Source organism: Gymnodraco acuticeps, unplaced genomic scaffold (assembly GCF_902827175.1).
Source record: "Gymnodraco acuticeps unplaced genomic scaffold, fGymAcu1.1, whole genome shotgun sequence".
Classification (NCBI taxonomy): Eukaryota; Metazoa; Chordata; class Actinopteri; order Perciformes; family Bathydraconidae; genus Gymnodraco; species Gymnodraco acuticeps.
Window position 1 is genome coordinate 76,106 of NW_022990941.1, and position 22,223 is coordinate 98,328.

At 40.7% G+C, this 22,223-nt stretch overlaps 2 protein-coding genes across 2 annotated transcripts; one reads left to right on the plus strand and one right to left on the minus strand.

Moving 5' to 3' along the window:
- Positions 1-6,192: 6,192 nt before the first annotated feature.
- thoc1 (THO complex 1) lies at positions 6,193-13,719 on the plus strand. Its single transcript, XM_034234716.1, has 21 exons — positions 6,193-6,305; positions 6,509-6,582; positions 6,680-6,740; positions 6,830-6,899; positions 8,415-8,533; positions 8,622-8,670; positions 8,748-8,843; positions 8,963-9,045; positions 9,139-9,212; positions 9,317-9,425; positions 9,515-9,646; positions 11,415-11,515; positions 11,608-11,674; positions 11,822-11,872; positions 11,965-12,035; positions 12,160-12,255; positions 12,376-12,441; positions 12,523-12,606; positions 12,747-12,894; positions 12,989-13,073; positions 13,305-13,719. Exons 1-21 carry the CDS (start codon positions 6,222-6,224, stop codon positions 13,580-13,582), a joined length of 1,998 nt encoding a protein of 665 aa, XP_034090607.1. The 5' UTR covers positions 6,193-6,221; the 3' UTR covers positions 13,583-13,719.
- Positions 13,720-13,902: 183 nt separating this feature from the next.
- Positions 13,903-22,059, minus strand: usp14 (ubiquitin specific peptidase 14 (tRNA-guanine transglycosylase)). Its single transcript, XM_034234745.1, has 16 exons — positions 21,781-22,059; positions 20,750-20,895; positions 20,174-20,206; positions 19,951-20,055; positions 19,522-19,625; positions 19,352-19,410; positions 18,864-18,994; positions 18,682-18,762; positions 18,517-18,599; positions 18,220-18,334; positions 17,940-18,005; positions 17,722-17,814; positions 17,485-17,613; positions 17,280-17,343; positions 16,290-16,397; positions 13,903-14,739 (listed from the first exon to the last, which is right to left on the minus strand). The coding sequence occupies exons 1-16, from the start codon at positions 21,794-21,796 to the stop codon at positions 14,594-14,596; spliced, it is 1,479 nt and encodes a 492-aa protein (XP_034090636.1). The 5' UTR covers positions 21,797-22,059; the 3' UTR covers positions 13,903-14,593.
- Positions 22,060-22,223: the final 164 nt, after the last annotated feature.

Genomic DNA, 22,223 nt, shown 5'->3' on the forward strand with positions numbered 1-22,223 from the left:
TCAACAGTGTTTGTTTGTTTGTTAAACTGCTTAACTAATGGTGAGGTAATCATTAGGTAATGGGTAACTACTGTTTTTGATGCATTACTTTACTTGAGGGGACACACAATGCTTAACGAATGGTTAAGTAAGCATTACTTAATGGGTAACTACTGTTTTAGTAACGGTAAGGTAATCATTAGGTAATGGGTAACTACTGTTTTTGATGCATTACTTTACTTGAGGGGACACACACTGCTTAACGAATGGTAAGGTAAGCATTACTTAATGGGTAACTACTGTTTTAGTAACGGTAAGGTAATCATTAGGTAATGGGTAACTACTGTTTTTGTTTGCGTTCCTTGAGTTTACCATACCCAAACGGCCTAAGTAATGGTAAGGTAAATCGGATCCACCTCCACCAGTTGATCCAGGGTGGGACCCAAGCCAGCCGAAGATGGCAGGTTTAAATGTGCCCTGCTGCAGCGGACCATTGCTTCAATCAAAGTCTCCCAGGAACTCCTCATAAAGTAACCATTAACGAATGATTCATTAATACAGTACCCCCCAGTCTGTTTACCAGTAACTAACCATAAGTTCACTGAGGAACTACTCATTAACTAACCATTAACGAATGATTCGTTAATACAGTACCCCCAGTCTGTTTACCAGTAACTAACCATCAGTTCCTCAATCGCAGTCACTGAGGAACTACTCATTAACTAACCATTAACTATCTAGTAGTTCCTCAGTAACTCAGCACATTTTGTGTACCTTATTGTAAAGTGTTACCCTTTTTTTTTAAGTAATATGTAATATATTACATTTTTTTAGTAACGACCCCATCTCTGGAGTTGGCGTTCTCTACTCTGATTTACATGAAGAACAACAGGAGGCCACGGCTCTGTTGAACAGGACTTGCGAATGGCCCTCTCCTCAGTGCCACCAAGGATTAAAAAATTCTGCGCGCCCCGACAGGCACATGTATCTCACTAATTTGTAAGTCGGCAAAATATTTACAATAGCACATGTTTCAATGCTGATTGCTGAAATGTTACATTTATAATTTGTAGTTCAGGACCATGGACAATGCAGCTTCCTTGCATTGACAGTTCTCTGTGCTGAATTTCTGCTGAGTTTCCTTTGCCTCATTTTTAATGTTGTGACCTGTCTGGTTTAAATGAGTGTGTTGCTGCTTTGATGAAGCCTAATTTGATAAAGTTTCAAATTAATTTCTGAAATATTTCGTTAATAAATATTTCATGAGTAATATAGTTGTCTTTGTCACATTTTATTTGGCATTAGTAAATAATTATGCACATTTACAGATATTTGACATGATATGAGTGATAACACGTGTTATAAGGGCTATTTTGCACAATAGGTGTGCCTTGAGATTTTTACTTGTCCTTTGGTGTGCCTTGGGCACAAAAAGGTTGGGAACCACTGCTCTAGACACAATAAACAATTGGGAATGAAAGCTTAACCTGCTTTCAGAGTGACGTAATTATATTCAACACAAAAAATGGCCTGATACAAACAAAGATGCAACCCATCAATTAATTGAACCTCCAGCCAAAGCATGAAATAAATTCCTCTGTGCAACATACTTTAAACAATGGAAAACACCTCAATGAGCCACACTGTCATGTTCCTTTATTACAATGAACATGTCATTGTAGCTTATTTCCAGTCAAATTGCACATACACTGTCCTAGTGCAGTACAGAAATAACTAGCTGTTCAAATGTGTATTAACCGAGACTGCAATTATTCCTGCACAAATACTATTTACTTTGAGTAATATTTGCTGAACGCTCCAGTGAACAGTTGTTTTAGAAACCAAGCCTTTTTAAAAACAAAACTATGTGTGTCCTGCTCTACAGGACTTAAGTCTGCAGAAGGAACATGGGCACCAAAAACCTTAGGAGACAGACTAAGATATTGTTTGCTTGTTTTGTTTTATGGAACATATTGTAAAAAAAAAGAAAGAACTATGGAGTGACACCTCCATACATTGACTTGCTTAGCAGAACACGGAGTATCTTCTCTTAACATTTGTAACCCTAAACCCCTCTCAACATAGTTTCTGATGCTGGGCCCTTATCTGTAAGCTACTTGCCACACTCACTCCCTCTCTGCTTTTCATCACTTTTTGGCAGAAGTTAAATAAACTATGTGTCAGAAAGAGGGCCTGTTGGGGCACAGTTATATATCTGTGGAACTATGTGCAGAACTCCGCGTTTAAAAAACAAGGTGCCAATCAAAACCGCAGGAAAAAACAGTTCTCACTTCGTCTACTCATGAACACTGCGCTCATACAGACATGATGATATGATTCCCTCAGCTCTTTCTAGATGACTCCACTGACATACAGTACGTTTTCACAACGTTGGTATTTTTATAAAAACTTTGGCTCAAGACTTTTAGGTGCAGTTAACAGTGTTTGTGTCGGCAGGGATAAACGCTTGTCAGATGGTGCAGAAGGTGAATGGTCCCACTTCTACAATCTACTACAGAGGCCCTGACCCGAAACTGCTTGGAAAACAAACACAGATCAAAACTGGCCACAGTGTTCCCATTGGTTCTGTCAAAGTTAAACGCATAGTCTGGGATTCATGTAAACCAAAGGCTAACCTCACCACCAACAATACAAAAAATAATGAAACCTGTTATTGCTCTATAATTCATTCATTTAGATGCACGAGTGACTGGACCCTATACACTCTTCCATAAGTCCTTTTCCATAAAAGAACCCGTATTAGAATAATATGTGTTTTTATGTCATTTTGGTTAAGAAAAATCACTTGTTTAATATTTTGTATTATATTTTGGTTCACATTAGAAATATTTAATGTTTAATTTTACACAATTTATAATTTTAGACATTTTTTTTACATTTTGAAAAAAACGTTTTGAACATATTGTCCCAAAGATCTCCGCTATTCTGAGTCCCTCACAGTATTCCAGTCCCTTTTCAAAACTCATCTCTTCTCCTCTTATCTACTCATAGCCCCCCCCCCCCATCAATCCATGCCGGTTGATCAAGTTTGATAGTCCTATACCCCCCACCCTAAACTTCCCTTGTATTGTAAAGCGATTTTGAGTCCTTGAAAAGCCCTATAAAAATATAATGTATTATTATTATACTGACAGGTATCAGATCTTGCTGTGTAAAATAATCTTCCTGACAGGTGTCACTTGTGATGTAGTCTGTGTGGTCTACAGTTAATGTAGTCCTGACAGCAACAGGTGGTAAGAATCAAAGGTTCCCATAGGATTCCATAGAAAATGCATGCGGGTAATTTTTGACCCACTTTGCTTTCTTAAATTTCTTAAAATTTAAATTTAAAATGTGAATGGCATGATATCCAAAACATGTTTTTTGAGGAATAGCTGGAATATGAAATGATAAAAAAATGTAATTACAAAGATACTTCAAGAAAACCACCTCACCGGGCCCAAAAGGACCCACTTATGCATCGCAGGGTTAAAATGTGATTTAAAGCATAGCAACAACAATTCGCTTAACGCAATAGTAATTGTAAATATAACAGACACATTCCTTGTGCTCATGTAATATGAAAGTAAAGTCTGACTTTGATTCTGGAAAAATACCCACACATAACTTGACCTACCAAATTGTTTTGTTTTTTAAACGATTCTGTATGTGAATTATATACCAGGAAGGATGGATTGGACATTTAATGATTGCCGTCTCAGTGTAATGCTCTGCTGGTCCTATGTGCTTTGTGACATTGTTGAACTGTAGCCTGTAAATCTTCAAAAAAGCAGGCCCTGCAGCTCTGTAGTTTATTAAACTGATTTAAATTGTACAACCATATCACAGCAGTGTGCACACACAAACACAGAAGCAAAAAACATGAGTATGTTAGCTATGACCTCTGTGAACCCTGCTCACAAAGACTACAGGCAAGCAATGTCCCTAACCACCAAGGAGACATAAAACATAACATCATGGGACCAACAATTAATAAGTGACGTTTTTTACAATAATAAATTCTAATGCGTGAGCAACATTAAATAGACATGCATATATGTCAGTCTGCATGCCGATGTTACGTAACATTCTACAGGGATTATCATCAGGAAAGGGTGGATTTATCCTGCCATAGGCACAGAGCGTCCACTCACACTCACTCACTCTCTCACACACACACACACACACACACACACACACACACACACACACACACACACACACACACACACACACACACACACACACACACACACACACACACACACACACACACACACACACACACACACACACCACACACACACACACACACACACACACACACAGTGCATGGTCTGAACGCTTCAACATAACGGACACAAATAGTGCGCAACACTGACACCCTCTGGTCTAAAATGTATTACGGTCTGCATGATGTTAGACATTTGAGACTAATTAATCCTCTATTTTATATATTTTTATATCATGATATTCCTTCAAGTGTGCTCAATATGATCTAGATCAGGGATGGCGGCCCGCGGGCCGCATGCGGCCCCCACCTCCTCTTTTTGCGGCCCTCAGATTCATTTATAAACAACGTAATTAATTAAAAAAATAATATTTAAAAATATTTTACTTTTACTGATACCGTCCATTAGACTCCTAGTTACGTCGCGAGCTGCGTAGATTATTTCAAATACCGCGAAATAATCTGTGACGCATTTGTGTGTATTGTGTTTGTTTCCCGGGGAAACCCTCACAAGAAACACCGGCTGTCGTTATGCCTGCTGTACTGTTGAGTTGCCTCTTGTAATTATGCCTTTACAAACTTAAAAGTTGTTTTTATCATCTGAATTTTGCGAAACAAGTTTAATATTCTTAAAACCAAGACTTTGTTTATTTGAAATCAGATGAAAACAAACTGTCACGGACCCTGCCGTGTTATCTATGATTACTACGCTTTTCATTCATAATTTCAGCGGGAGGGAGGGGGAGTGGCGCTGAGGAACAGCAGAGTGCGGGCTGACAGGTGTCTGTGTTGACATTCCCCTTATTGTGGAATAAGGGGAATGCAGAGACTGGCTACAAGTGTTTTAGGTTCAAGTTAGACAACTAATATCTGGGTTAGTGTTCATGACTTCATGTGTATGTCATCTAATGGTTAATCTCAATACACACACATTTTCCGTGCTTTCCAATAGTTTAAAATAGTTTTATTCCACTGTTCAATACAAACATGCCAATTGTAAAAATGAAATGAAATTTCTGTGAACTGATATTTGTTTAGTGAGCTTATTAGAGGATGTTCCCATTTTTGGGGGATGTTCCCTTTGATTGTAAAATGTCAATGAAGATGTCAGACTTAGTATATTTGTTAATAATTACATACAACACATTTTGGTGTGTGTGTGTGTTCCAAGTGAATCTGCGGCCCCCTGGTGGCCAGTACATCAATGATGTGGCCCCCACCACCATCAAAGTTGCCCATCCCTGATCTAGATGATCTGAGAACATAAATGCTATTCAGACTCGATATTAGCAGTATTTAATCTAAAAACAACTGAGCTGTTATATTAAACAAAAAACATTTGAAATGACAACATTCAGTTCAGTTTATTTGCTCATAACAATGAATATTTTGTATTGGATGTATTTATCATAGTGTAATTTATCATAGTAGATTATAAGAAAAACAATAGTTACGTTTTTATTTCTCTGTTAAAAAAAAGAAAAACGTTTTCGTCGACAAAACACAAGTTACAGAAATCAGTCATAACAAAGATCTATACAGAAAGGAACAGACGGGAGGAGATCCTCAGACTCAGATTGTATCATACAGGATTCAACGGCACAATGTTTATAATGGGAAAAAGTGAAGTTGAAGAATGCAGGGGGTGTGGAGTGAAAGAAAATGTGGAACACATCATATTACACTGCAACCTGTACAAAACAGAGAGGGAAAAACGAAGAGACAGGGTCAGAGAGGCAGGAAGGGAGTGGAGCCTGATGGGGATACTGGGAACAGAAGGTGAGGGGGTAAGAGCTGGAAGGCCATTCTTAAGTATTTGAGTGAAACGGGATTGATTGATTTATTGATTGATTGGAATAATTTAAAACAACGTAAACACAGTGGTATAATTCCACAAGTGGTGATAGGATTATATGGTGATACACACTCTTGTACAGTAGGTGGTGGTATGCACCTTAAAGTTGTTTGCAATCTGCCAAAAACCAAGACAAGAAGAAGAAGAAGAAACCGGATGTTCAGTGGCACTTCCGGTTGCAACGGTGTAAAGATGTCGCCGTCCTTATTTAATTTTGTGGACGCTAAAGACAAATTTACGGTGAGAATAATCACTTTTCTTCCTTGAATGGAGTTTTATGTCATGCTATATGCCGTAATTTACACCATAGCTACGTAACAGGCGTGTCACTGCTTGTTCTGTTAGCTAACTAATGTTATCATAGCATGGAGCAAATGCTAAGCTAAGCTAACAAAACGATATTTAACATAAATGTTCTCTCATTATGTTCTCTTCACCAACAGGCGTCTGCCAGAAATGCACTAATTGGTAAAACAAGCAAACCTTTGGTAAATGCTTTCAACCAGTTTCCTGGACAGTAAGTAACGTTTATCTCTAAGCCTCTGTAGATGTTATGACTACATCAATGAAATGTCCTTTTAACTTAACTGTTAAATGTTCCTTGTGTTTCATAGTGAGGCAGAAAAGAAGACCACATTTGACCAGGCGCTGAGAGGGGTTCTTGGTGATCAGATTGTAAGTAAAATAGGTCTATTTAAATGTAATAAATCCCAATATACGATACAGGATGTGTATAAACTAGACATTGTTGTTGTTGTCTTCAGGTTGAGCAGAAGGCCAACTGTGATGAATACCTGTCTCTGATCTACCTGAGTATTGATGCAGTTACAGAAGGTTTGTTATTGTGTCTTTTTGGCTTGTGAATTACAGAATACTTGTTTTGTTTCTAACTATTAAAATTGCCCACACAGCATGCGGTTACAAAACACTCAGAAAGAAGTATTAACCGCAGGGCTCGACATTATAAATGGCCCGGAAGCACTATTTAGACACCCCGGGCCAGCATAATTTACTTTCCACTCGCCCGCTCGGGCCACTAAAAATATTGCTTAAAAATAAATAAATGGTCCTGTGGTATTGGTATTTTGACTAGCAATTTAGTTAAATTGTTTTGTTTATTAACGCTACAACATAGCGTTTCGTGAGTCGGTTGTCGTTGTTGGGTGAAAAGCAAACAGCTGTTTGCGCTCCTTCACTACAGACTCTGTGCCACCTAACCATTCGCCAAATGTTTTTAATACCAGCGGTAACCGGCCAAGCGCCGGGCAAAAAACAATCTTCAAATAAAAGAAAGTCACCGGAGGAGTTAAAGGAGAGTGACAGGGAGTACGAGAAGAAGAGGGAGAGAACGTTTCAGCTTGATCGATAGAGTTGGCTTCTGGTGGTGCAGTGAGCGTCCTAAAACCCTTTTATAATCTATCGATTAGATTTATGATTCGAAAATTATAAAAGTAGGGTAGACATGTGGAGATTATCCGGCTAAACAAAACGTGCATTTATCAAACAGGTTTGTTTTCCACAGACCTTATTTCCAGCTATTTTCCAAAACCCTGTGGAGAAATCCCATTGCTTTTTGTCGAGGGAACCAGCAGCGTACTTCCTGGTTTTAGGATGCGTCACTGCACCACTCTATATGATGCCAATACAAACAAGGTCTTCTGTCGGCTCTGTACATCAATGCCGACCTATGCTGACAGTAAGTGAAGAGTAGAAAATATAAAGGTATTGGCTATAGGGAAATGTCCCAGCAGTTTAGGAGAATGAAGAATCTAATCTATTACATAGCCATTACATGTCTAACTCCTGATGACAGGAAGGCAGAAAGTGCATTATACAAATAATAATACTCATAATAATAGCAGACATTTTTTAACAATGACCGCAGTATCATTATTGGCCCGGAGGGCCAGTGGAATTTTACCCTTAATGTCTACCCCTGAACCGCCTGTTTTAACTCAACTTTCAGCAGCTTTCTTTCAAACAGACACACAATACTATGTACCTTCATAAACAACAGAGAGATGAAAGAAAATGTAGACATTACAATATATACATTTAAAGGATTGAATGTTGTTTTTTATGGCATTACTTTACCGGGCTCTATTGTATGTTAGTGACTTGAGTGCCAAAACACTGTATAAATGTCCCTTACCTGGCCCTGCTGCTCCGGTGTTATAACATGTTTAGATTTGACTGCTGCCATCATAATCCTGTCCTAATATGGTTGCTGCAGTGTTTTGACTACACACAAACTGTACCACAATGTTCCTTTAGTCTTTGATGCAAGCTTTGAAACTTCGCACAAAGCTCAAGATGTTTAATCGTGATTTCCCTCCTCTCTTCACGTAGGCATCTGTTCTGCTACAACTCCTTTCCTTCTGCTGGGAGACGTGCTGGACTGTCTTCCTCTCGACCAATGTGACAGAATCTTTTCTTTTGTTGAGAAGAATGTTTCCACCTGGAAATCGGTAAAAAGAAAAGTCTCTCATTAAACGTAGTGCAGCAGTTATTCAGCGTAGATCATTTAATGTACTCTCCTATTTTCCATTCTACTAGAACTCCTTCTACACTGCTGGGAAGAACTACTTGCTGAGGATGTGTAACGGTAAGGATAGTTGTTCCTTCTTGTTGAAGGTGTTTCAATGTGATAGCATTTTATAACACACCTCTTAATCTCTGTAGATCTTTTAAGAAGGCTGTCCAAATCCCAGAATACCGTCTTCTGTGGGCGAATCCAGCTTTTCCTGGCACGTCTCTTCCCTCTGTCGGAGAAATCAGGTAAACAGCGTTTGTGGAGATGATCTTTGAATGAACCAAACAACTGAACTGCTCATGGATGTTACTTATATCATAGTTTATGATGTCTTTATATAATACTTTCTATTTGTCTTTTCCAGGTCTCAATCTGCAGAGCCAGTTTAATCTGGAAAATATAACAGTGTTCAACAAAAATGAACAAGAAAGCACTCTCGGCCTGAAGGTAAAGTGTTGAAGCCTCATAATGACTGTTCAAATGTTCTATTTTATGTGAAAATTGTGTTTAAACTGATTTAGTTTTTTTCCATGTTTATAGCACACAGAGGAAAAGGAAGATGGCATGGAGGTGGAGGAAGGAGAGATGGGAGAGGATGATGCTCCTGCACCATGGTAAGCGAAAATGCTCTTTAATACGCAATAACACAACATGTATTTAAATGACATGGCTTGTGTCTGTTTCTAGGTTTAGACCGTAACCCTATTGTTCCTTTCAGCTCCATTCCTATTGACTACAACTTGTACAGAAAGTTCTGGACCCTGCAGGACTACTTCAGAAACCCTGTGCAGTGTTACGATAAATTCTCCTGGATGACATTCCTTAAGGTAATTCAATTTGCCTTCCTTGCTCTCCGTTTTTAAAGCTTAGAAGCAATGACTCACTTCCGATGTAAATGGCTTTTTGTCCCGCACAGTTCTCCGAAGAGACATTGGCCGTGTTCAAGAGCTTTAAGTTGGATGACATGCAGGCCTCCAAGAGAAAGCTGGAGGAGCTGAGGGCATCTGGAGAAGACGTCTATTTCGCCAAGTTTCTAACCAATGAGAAGGTGAGGAAAAAAAGCTTTTATGCCCAGAAGTAATTGTTATGATCCCTTAACCGTGCTTAAGATCATACAAAAGGTATCCCAAAGTTAGGCATTTCTTTCTAAAGGCAGTGAACACTTGATACAAGGGTTTATTTGGACAGATTCACAGCCGGGGATTCTATTTCCAGTTCCATCACGCCTCTACCCACTTGATGTTCCACTGGTCTGGTCTCATCACACGGCATTAGGCTGTCAAGATGTTGCCATAACAACCTGGGATTGCAGATTCAGACTTTTCACCATCTTCTTCACATTCTTAATGAATTCACAGGAAGAGGAGCGCACAGGAGACAACCGTTTCATTGCTGACTGTTATGTTTATGTGGGGAAATGGCAGTGCATACATTATTTGAGATATATTTCAAACTCAGACTTCATTTTAAGGACATGTCGGCCAGGGGTGTAGAGCTATTTATTTTATTAGCCTTTCTTTTTAATGACTGATTTTAAATGCTATTTTCTTAATGTCTTTCATTTTTTGTAAAGCACTTTGAATTGCCTTGTGTTGAAAAGCGCTATATAAATAAACTTGCCTTGCCTTTGTTTAAGCACCGGATTGGCAAAACAGCAGAGTAAACCAGTCTGCCTTGATCTATGTATTCATGTCTGTGACTCTCACGGTATCTGCTGCCCGCAGCTGTTTATAGAAGGAAAACCTCCTTCACTTCATGAAATGGCTGCAGGCAGCATCAGGAGGCAGCGGGGCGTATACTGCGCCTCTGAGAAGTGCAGCACCAGCGCGCCGAGAGCTGCCTTTTTACGCACCGCCTTCGCTGTGTTTACCTTCATCAGAACAGCTTAAGAGTGACTGCAGGCTGCTACGTGTTAACCACACACACCTCTACACACATCGAACTGCCCGATTACTCCCCCTTTTATTAGTTTTATGAAGGAGATGTCCGGTCACCAAGGCGCATGATGTGTGTGTATGTGCTCAGCTCTGTGTGTTTGTGTCTGTCCGACACCGGCATTTGTTTTCAAATGACCATGAATAGTAATTTACACACATCTGGCTAACTCCATAGGTAGCCTATATGCGGGTGTTCCCATAATAAGTTGCTAAATGCTATCGGAGTGCACCGGAACGAACGTCACTATCATAATATCTTCTGAAAACAAATGCCAGTGACACACACACACACACACACACACACACACACACACACACACACCCACCCTGGCGACCGGACATCTCCTTCATAATGCGCCTTCTCCTCGTTTTCCCAGCATTCACTGGATTATCCGTAAATCATACAAACAAAACCAAAACGTTGATTTATCTGTTTTCCCGTTTTGGTTTAAAAACTGAATAACGCGGTTTTTTGGTTTTCCGAAAAACCAAAAACGACAGGTTCTTTTTTAAACATTAATATGTGTTGGATGCATATTGTTCTCGTATTTGTTCAGGCTGTTACAATTAGCCTCTGTTGCTACCGGCTGCTGGTGACTGAATATTAAAATCAGTTAAAATTGAGAACCGGTCCGCGATTTATTTTTTTAATGTATCTGCCGGTCCTTGGCACAATAAAGGTTGGGAACCCCTGAATTAGTGTATATGTTATTACTTTGTTCTGTAGGAAGGTGACTTCACAATGTGTCCATACCATGTCAAACAGAAAGGTTATGTAGTATATATCACTGGTTGCCTTCGACTTGAATATGTTAATTTGTGGTAATGTGATCTGTGTTGGACATGACCTCACTTTTCTGTTTCGCTCTTCCTCTCCAGCTGATGGACTTGCAGCTCAGCGACAGTAACTTCAGGCGGCACATCCTGCTGCAGTACCTCATCCTCTTCCAGTACCTGAAGGGTCAGGTCAAGTTCAAGAGGTAAAGCATGACTCTGCTCGGACCTTAAAAACAATAGATTCCACAAAAGTCATCATAGGATTCATAATGTGTTCTATCTTCATCTTATACAGCTCCAGCTGTGTTCTGCACGATGACCAGAGCGCGTGGATCGAGGAGACGACTAAACTGGTTTATCAGGTCAGTCCTAAATCACGCTGACAAACATTATTCTATCCAGCGATATCTAGCAAAACTGATAACTATGTTTCCATTTGGTAAGCTTCTGAGGTATAGTTTCATGGCGTCAAGAGAAAGGTATAGTGATCTGTGACTGTTGTCTTGCAGCTGCTGAAAGAGATCCCTCCTGATGGAGACAAGTTTGCCACCATGGTGGAGGTAAGCCATGCTTTTGGAAAACTATAATTCAATGTTAAATGAGGTTTGTTGTAAGAGTTCACGAGTGACGCTAGAAACGTTCTTCTTGACAGCATATCCTCAACACAGAGGAGAACTGGAATGGCTGGAAAAACGAGGGCTGCCCGAGCTTTGTGAAAGAAAGGTAGAGAAGATATTTATTTGAATGAGTAATGCCTTAATTCATCCATTATTACAACAACATATAGTGTTGTGTGAGCTTGGTGTCGGCTGGCATAATGACAGTTGGTTCCACTTCTCTTCAACAGGACAGTAGATGACAAACCCAAAAGACCCACGAGGAAAAGACAAGCCCCAGAGGACTTCCTCGGGAAAGGGCCGGACGCCAAAATATTTATGGGAAAGTACGTGATCTAATCCAGGAGTGGTGTAGTAGTTTTGTAATAGTATGCCTCAGTTTGAAACACTGTAATAAAATGCAGTAGGTCAGTATACATAACTCACACTCCTCTGTGTTTCGTTAGTGATGAGTTGACTCGGCTGTGGAACCTGCACCACGACAACATGGATGCCTGCAAGTCAGACAGCAGGTACATTGAGAAAACAAAACATTTCCCTTTCTGTAAATATTGAAAATATTTGTTTTTAAAAATCTGATTTCTTTCATTCAGGGAGTTCATGCCATCATTGGACGAATTCTTTACGGAGGCTATTGAACAGGCCGACCCTACTAACATGGTGGAGGATGAGTATAAGTACGTTTGCGCTGTGGCGTGTTTTATCAGACATTTTGAACGAGCCCTCCTCATTAAAACACCATTGCTGGCTCGATTCCCAGTTCACTCTGTGTGTGCGTTTGTGTGACTCTTCTGCTCGTCGCTGTCAATAATTACAGGGTCGTGAGGAACCCAAACTACGGCTGGCGCGCTCTGAGGCTGCTGTCCAGGAGAAGTCCTCACTTCTTTCAACCGACCAATCAGAAGTTCAAGAGCCTGGCAGACTACCTCGACAGCATGGTCAGCAAGCTGGCCAAAGAACTGCCGGTGAGGACTTCAGTTTCACTTTAGAAAGAAGACATTATGCTGCTCTCAAACTGATTGCAAAGGCTGATTCTGTTTTTTGATTGGATGCGAGCAGAAGGATATTCCCTCTGAAGAGATCAAGACAGGAGAAGAGGATGATGATGATAACGGAGACAACCTCCTCAAAGACAGCAATGACAGTGAGTTGGAAAACTATTCAAGTCTTTTTTAGGGTCCCACCCACAATGATACATTTTTATATATTCACACGCATGCATATCCTAACATGCATCTGCAACAACATTTCTCATTCCCTATCTTGACCTCCTATTGTGATGATTAAATCGCCTCCTATTCACTTATAAGCTCATTTCCACTCAATTTACAATCAACAGTCTATTTTTATCGTCCCTATTGTGTCTTTGTTCCAGGTCCGAGCATACAGAGCAAGATGGTGACCAACCAGCAGATGGATGACTTAGCAGCCAAACTGGGCGCAGAGTGGAAGGCTCTGGCGTCTCATCTGGAGATGAAGGCGGCGGAGATGCGAGAGATCGAGACCGATAGTGAAGATGTTGACATGCAGGCCAAGCTGCTGCTGGTGGCCTGGCAGGACCGAGAGGGAGCACAAGCTACAGTGGAGAGCCTGGTGGCAGCTCTGAACTCTGCAGGGTTCTCCCAGATCGCTGACTGCCTCAATGAGGCTTAAGCTTCTACGCTACTTAATCAGTACCTACATGATATCACCGCATCTTTTTTACAACAAAAACAGTTTTGTATGTAGTATAGGTTAAAGCGTACTGTTTTTTCACTGTGAATCCAATAAATGTTCTTTTTTTAATAACTCATTGTATGGTCATTCATTATTCTCACATAAAAGACCCTCACATTTTGGTATAACAGTTTATTTTCACCACCTATGAAAAGCAATCAGTCATAACTTATTACAGAGTGTTTATGGTTTAAACATGTGGCGGGCTGTTTAGAAGAGCAGCCTCTTAAGAAGTCTGAAATCAGTGTCGAACAATGTTCAAGGCTGGTGGAGTAAACCATCACGGTTGAATCTCAAGTCTTTATTTAAACACACAGTTCAACACAAGGACAAACTGTTCAAAACCGGTTCCCCACACACTTCCCCCCCCAAAAAAGCATTAGTGAAGATTTGGCAGAAAGAAGCTCATCTGTCAATACATTTTAGAACAATTCCAGGAGATGATGTGAGCCAAGCACTTAAGAAAAGACCTGAGATTGAACCCAAGTTTCCCAGCAGGTCAACACGTCAAAACCTCCATAATACATCTGAGACGATACAAGCCAGAATGTCAGACAGCGGCTTGGCTAGGCATTTTCGTACACGTTGATTAAATGACTAAAGAGAAATATTTTGCTTTTATGATATGAGCACCTTAGCAAAGGCTTTAAAAAATATACAATGTGTATAAAACATTTAATGAAACTGCAGCGCTAGACGGAAAATCCTCTTTCAAGGATCCAGTCCAGAGATTGCCTCTCGTCAAATCTCAATTTTTAAAGCCCACTATAGTTGAATATTTAACACCTTTTGACAGAATTTGTTTTACAAGCATCTGTGTTGGTTACAAAAAACAAAAAAAATGAAGGTCATCAAATCTTTAAAGACACCAGTTTTATTGCACATCTATGCAGACAGTGCTTGGAAATGGCATTTTGTACTCGTTGTCTTGGAGGATGTCTTCCACAGCTACTGATCCTCTTGGAAGATTTCCAGCCTGCGGGGGCCGTACAGAAGAACGTACGCTATATGCCAGTCCCCCCCGCCGGACAGCCGCAGGATGTCCTCGGGGGTCACCAGGCTCACCTTGTCGTCGTCAAACTTCACCCACTCATCTGAGGCAGAGAGCACAGGAAACATTAAAGGTCCCCTATTACACAGTTTTTCATCAACATATTATAGGCCTCAGATATATACAAAACATGTCTCTGAACTGTTTGGCTCCAAACACCAAACAGATCGTGCATTGTAGCATCCCATAAACCCCTCTGTTTCAGCCCTGTTTCAAAAGGAGGAGGTGAGGGTGGGGGGAGGGTTACCTTGGTTGGTTATTGGCTAATGGTTACCAGTGTTGGGACTAACGCGTTACTGTAACGCCGTTATTTTTTGCAGTAACTAGTACTCTAACGCATTACTTTTTGTATTCAGTAACGCAGTTACCGTTACTATATGGCGCGTTACTCCGTTAGTTTTTTTATATAGTCAACAGCCAGGCGAACAGAGATGAGAACTGTACTTAAGTACAGTACTTGAGTAAATGTACTTAGATACTTCCTGTGTCACATGCGGAGACGGGCTGTGGGCGTGTTTGTGTTGTTTACTAACAAGACTATCATGGCGGCGGCGGAGCTCAAGTCTAGTTTCTCCACCTGGAGATATTCTCACTATTTCACTTTAGTCGAGCACAAAGAAAAGAACGTTTTAGTTAAATGTAAGTTGTGTCTTGGCGGGTCAAAGATCCTATCTACTGCCCAAACCAGTCGTTCAAATCTCTTAAAACATCTGCAAAAACAACATGCTGGGACGAAGCTAGTAGCTAAGACCACAGAGACTCAGCCGACGCCACTCCACCTCCACCTAAGCAACAGCGGCTGGATTTTAACCAAGGGACTGCTAGCCAGGGAAAAGTCGATAAAGCCATTGCACGGTATGTTGTAGAACACATGCAGGCTATTGCTACAGTGGAGTCACCCGCTTTCAGGGAGCTAGTTAGCATGATAGCATGTCCGGGCGGCACACGGCATATGGGACGGAAAACTTTTTCCAACTACCTGGAGAAAGAATATACAAAAATGGAAAGCCAGCTAATATCGATGCAATCCAGATTGCATATAATGCATGTCAAGTTGATCAACCGATTGTATTATTCTCCAATGCAATACCAGTACTGAAATGAAGGCTATAAGGGCATTAATGGGAGCCCTTTTTCTAAGTAACTAAAACGTTACTTTTCTCAGTAACGCATTACTTTTTGTGTAGGTAACTAGTAAAGTAACTGAGTTACTTTTGAAATGAAGTAACTAGTAATGGTAACTAGTTACTGGTTTTCAGTAACTAGCACAACACTGATGGTTACACAAGCCAAACAATCGTTATGACATCATCAAGTGGCCAAAATCTGATCAGCCCACTTTCAGACAGGTTTTTATATAAATGGATCAGAACAAAAAGTGAGAGAATCTTTTTTTCCTGAAACTTTCAGAATCTCTTTCCAGAGGGGACACATGTTGATGTAGAGAAGACGTGAAAAAGTGGATTTTGCATAATAGGTGACCTTTAAGTTCCTCAACATCTGCCTAGCTTCCTCTAGGCTTGTATGACTTGTGACTAATCTAAGTCACGTATGTATACTGAATGTGGTGCAGTGTGAAACAGCCCCGCTCACCTTCTTTCCTCTTGACCCAGCCCAGGTAGTGGCCTGAGGAGCTGGAGCGGCCCTGGTGTGTGAGCACAGCCTGCAGGTCGTAGTAGCCGCTGTTGTTGGAGCCCAGGTCTGCGGGAGAAACAGCAGCGTGTCACAACTCATCCAACCAATCATTGACACAAACAGACCTTAAATAAGCGACATTACAGATGGATAACAGAGTTTGATGCAACAAAATGTAGCAGGGATTTCAGCACTTTTAGAGATGTGACATTTCATTTTGGTAAATTCAAAGTTTTCAGTTAAGAATCACTATCTGCCTTTTTGACAACATATTTTTTGCTGATTCTTGGCAGCAATAGCAGATTTTTCAGACGGCTAAAAGCAATTTCTCTTTATGGTGTTAAAAAAGTGCCCGTTTACTTTTGATAGAGAAACCCATATTGATTAAGGGATTCTTATTCTTTAGCATCCCTGCCAGAACCTGGAATATAATATTAATAATACATGTTATTTATATAGTGCTTTTCATGGTGCTCAAAGCGCTTCATATATATGCTAATATATGCTAATATATGCTACCCTAGTCCTTGATGACACACACCTTTCCCCTTTATGCTGATATTGTCTATATAACATCATGGTAAGATTCCTTTGGGCATTTCACCCTTACGGCCCAAACACACGGCGGCGTGCGTTGCCGCTTCAACGCTTCTGCCCATTCACTTTGAATGGGGTGACGTCACGATTCGCCGAACTGCATTGTGGGAGCAAAGCGTAGCTTCCATCGCGGTGCTCGCTGCAAAAGTAGAGCAATGTTCTACTTTTGACGCCTCGACGGACGCGTCAGCCAATCGAATCATATGCCAGTACAAGCTCAAGCCAATCAAACCGCGTGCTTGTGTGTCTGGGGCGAGAGATTCATGTGATTGGTTGTTGGTCGAGTTTCAGCCCCCCCCGCCGGCAAGCGACAACGCCGTGTGTAGGGGCCGTTAGAGTGTAAAGACATACCATCAGGGAAGGAGAAGGGCTCATATTTCACTTTTTCTGCAACTCCATCCGGTTTCTTCACCACCTAATGTACAAAAGAAAATGGTGTGTAAATCTCCAGAACTGGCATTACAAGATATGATCATGTGGGAGCTTTCATGCTGCCAAGCTGAGCATTAAAGGAGGAGAGGATTAACCAAGAGAAGTTGCTATAGATGTGCTCTACCTGTTTCTGCGCATTCTCTAGCTTCTTGTCCTCGACCACCTTGAACTTTGACCTGATGGGCAGCATTTTCTCCTGGACCTCCGCGGTGCACAGCTCGTAGACATCCAACATGAGCGGGAACTTGACATCCTTCAATAAGACAACATGTTTCTTTCTTTAGACTTTGCATTCCATTCTAGTTAACAGTCCCTGTTCCAGATAAGTAAGTAATACTAATAGTGACGGCTCAATACGGACCTTAAGCACTTTAGCATTGACGGACTCCTTCTCTTTGTAGAAAAACCGCACCATTTGAACAGTCAAGTAGGCAGGGAGACGGCTGAGTTTCGACTAGGCGGAGAGGTAGGAAACATTTCAGAATGTAAACATACATTAACATCGAGTTTGTAGATAAAGAGTAGACATTACCACTTCTGTTAATGGCCAAGAAACGTAAAGGAAAAAGAAACACTTACAGATTTTATATACATGGCATTTCTTTCCAAGGATGGAGACATTTTTGTGATTTCTTCCTGCAGTCTCTGAAAAGAGAAAAAGGCAGAAAACTGAATTAAATCCTCTAGAAACAAAAATAATCACCCTCCAGTTGTCTTATGTATTTTTATTTAGTTATTTGACTGAACAGTTAGTAAGGTAGCCATGGTCGCATGACTTGCTAGACTCTTGAACAAAACGTTGTGCTCCCCTGTTTCGATGCATTTTAAAATGCGTAAAGCTGCCCGTTTCGTAACGTACCAGTCTTAGTCCTGTTGCAAGGTATTTGACTTCTTGGTTGATGAAGCAGCTGAGCTGGAGCTGGTTTTCCTTGCCTTTGATTGGCTCCTCGTCCTCAGCCTCTGTGCATTTCATACTGAACACGGGGGTTAAGAAAAAGCCAAGAGGAGTAGTGTCACAGCAGGGAGACATTTCTTGGGTCTTACTTTAACTATGACATTGCACATCACTGTTAATGACCAAACCTTCCAGTCAAACTATACCGAACAAGGACTAACATAAAAAAAAAGTGATCAACGGAGGCAGCTTCAAGGATACGAGGTTTCGAATTCTACGCCGAAGTACTGGTCAATGAGGTTCTTCTTTGTGGAGGCAGAGGCAGCTGCGCTCTCAGACTCGGTCTAAACGTTTAAAGACAAAAGTGGAACATGTTATTCAAATAACGCCTTCAGCGCACAGGGTAAAGAAAAAGAAATACTTTACCTCCATGGGAGTCTCGGGCTCTAGTGGCTCCAACTTCTGCTGAAGCACTCTCATCATCTGCAGCCAGCACTCGTTGGCATCCTGAGAGAACAAAACAAAGTTGATGCATAGAAAAATGCAGGTACAGGATTTGATGCATGGCTGAATGAATGAGTGATAGTTAGTGTGGTGACGTCTCTCACCTGCTGGAGGTACTGTCCCTGGTCCCCCTTCTCAGCGAACTGTGGAAAGGCCATGTGAAGGAACTGCAGCAAAATGATGGGTGGCAGGCTGGAGGAGGTCTTCTCCATGGTCTCATACAAGTCACGAAGGGCTGAGGGTGAAACAATAGGCAAGGCAAGTTTATTTATATAGCACTTTTCAACACAAGGCAATTCAAAGTGCTTTAAAAAAAATGAAAGACATTAAGAAAATGGCATTTAAAATCAGTCATTAAAAAGAAAAGCTAATAAAATAAACATTAAAAGAAAAAATACATGGATAAAAGTTACAGTGCAGTCTAAGATATGAATAGTTCAATTAAAAGCAGCGACAAAAAGAAAAGTCTTCAGCCTGGATTTAAAAGTAGTAAGAGTTGCAGCGGACCTGCAGGTTATAATAATAAGATATTAGCGTTAAAACCATTAGTTGCCATGATTTCACAGGGTTAAAAATGCACTATGCCTCATACCTGCCGTGATGTATTGGGATGGGGCACTTGCTCCTGAAGATCGCAGAGCACCTGCGTACCTACAGGGAGAGAGAAGGTTTCAGCAGGAGCCACAAAACAACCCCAACCCCAAGAGATAGGAAACGCCCGCTTTGAAGCATTCATTATATATGAAATGAGGCTCGACCCACCTCCTAAGTGCAGTTTTGAGCTCTGGCACAGAGCGCAGGCACTGCACTGTGGCATTCATGTAGCAGGTGTTGCCCAGGTTTGTCAGCCCACAGGGCAACTCCAACTGAAAATAACAAAGACGGATGAGTTCCTCTACATTGTTATGAATGTAAAATAAAATTTACAAAACATAAAAAACAAAAGGGATCTGTCTTCGGTTTGGTTTTAAACCAAAGCTGGCATCGTCACAGAAAATGTTTTCTGTGAACAAGCAGGACTTTGCTATGAGGAACTGAGCATTTCTTAACAAAGATGTGAATCTGATTTCCCAATATGTGCATATTAGTGTGTATTTAATATATAATTGTCTACTTAACATCACATGGGGTAAGCATGTTTAACTGGCAGGGTCGGTGCACAAAACACCAATCATTTTGAGGCTTACTCACCGCTGAGGCCAGCTGCTCCTCAGTCATGTCTTCTACAAACATGGGCCGGACAGCGGGCTCCTCAGGGAGGGCTTCTGCTGAGCCCATCATCAGGAGGGTCATTCCCTACAAAAAGTAGAAACACAGAAATAAATGACCTATTTGTTAAAAAAGCATTTAGTAGTATAGGTCTGTGAACTTAGAATTGCTTGTAATATGCAATGAAACAGATCCAAATACTCACATTTTTAAGTTTAATGTTTCCCCATTCATCATCCTAGAATAAAACGAAGCATTGGTTAGCTTATTAATAACCGTTAAAAGAATACATCTTTTACATTTCCCTGGTGTGAAAAAGAATGAATGAAAATAATTAAAACAATAACGTATCAGTATATCTTAATACTTTCCAACTTGGCTACTCTGTCCATGGCACACAGCCTTCTTCGCACAAGGTTTCCTTTAATGCTCAGTTTCTTGTGGCTGAGCATTATAGTGTTCAACAAACACAAATGGCAGTAAAGTTACTATTTTCACCCTATAATAAAAACACACATTTGATGTTCATGTGAACATTTACAATGGTAGGGATCGTCTGTGCTTTTTCAGAGTTTTGAAAAACAATGTGATGTCTAGAATACACTGGCTTAAAAGGATATACTTGTAAGTAGGATCAATTGTTGAATGTTTTTTATGGAATTTCTAAACAAGAAAAAAGTGGAATATTCCCTAATCCTTCAACAAAAGACAACCTGCAGCACACATTTTCTTCACATGCACCACAGGACCAGAGGACTGTTGTTGTTGTTGTTGTTGGTACCTTCAGAGTGCCTCCCTTCACCATGACCTTCTGTCTGTCGGGCTGAACTCCTGACAGGGCAAAGAGCTGAGCCTTGAAGACCATGGGAGGTTCCTCTGTGTTCAGCTCTACTGCATCAAACTTCTCTTTGCCCCATTTCACATTTACTAAACAAAAGACAAGGGATAGTACACAAGCATACGTTAGACTGTCAGTGTAAGTGTACTTCTGTATCTGCTGCCATGTATGACACAGCATCTAGTTAGCAACAGTAACGGTTAAACTGCTACATGGAACCAGATAGCAGCCCAACTGAGCTAAAAGCACAAAGTGAAAACATACATATAACGCCGCTTGGCTGACAGTCCACTTAAATAAAACTGTTGATCAGCCATTTTAGAAATCCAAATACGATTGATATCATGTTAAAATTGTAAACTCTAAACGCTTTGTTTGTCTCCAAGAAGCTGCAACTGCAGTGAAAGGTTTCTAAAGTGTACAATCATGATTCGGCTAGCTTGGTTAGCGAGGCTAGACGTGTTTTTGTACATTGTAAAATCCGTGATGTGAAATCAAAAGGCGGCGTCACAGTGCGTAAACATACGAGATTATATCTTAAGGTTGTGCCGAGATACAATGTCTTTAAATAACTTGTTAAACTACCTTACTTTACTGTTACCTGGCTAACATAGCTAGCATTAGCTGGCACTTAGCAACAGTAGCTGCTTTTTGGTTTGTCAGATGTCAGTTAGCAGTTCCGGCTAAACCAAACTCATACTGTAAACTCCACATACAAAGGGCGTTAGCAGCGTTACACCTTTGTATGTCCCCCTGTCTTTAAATACTTTATGAATAATAATAAAAACTCCAGTAGTGGCCTAACAAGATTGAAAGACTGCCTGCTAGCGTTAGCATGCTAACTGCATATCATGCTAACACTAGCTAAATTAGCATGCTAAATGTATTTACTGCACTAAAACACGTGTAAGAGTGCATGTGTATCCAGTATTTCCCAGTGGCAACGAATATGTTGTATTCATCCATTATCCTACCTGTATACACCGGCATATTTGGCAACCTTTTACTTCCTCAACCCTTTGTTTTTTCCTGTTTCGATCCACCGGGGCACGAATGAAGAGTTGGCTAGATCTCAGTCTGAACTTCATTCAAACAGAATGACGCTGCAACAACACGCCGGGAATTTATCGATGAGTGCTCTAATCTACTAGCAATCCTGCCGCTTGCAATGCTCCCAGACTACACACACCCAGATCAGTCAGGCATATTAATAACAGTCTTTATGGGAGGGCTGTTGTAAGTGAGGTTTGCTCAGTCCTAAATATTCCTAGCAGGTGATCCCCTGCATTATATAAAAACTCACCTGAGTTTGTTTATCCCTGTTATTGATGCTCCATGGATGGATGAATGGAGGGCACACATCGATTCATAACATTTCTGTGTAGTGTGTGGGTATATGTAGTGAAAACTACTATAA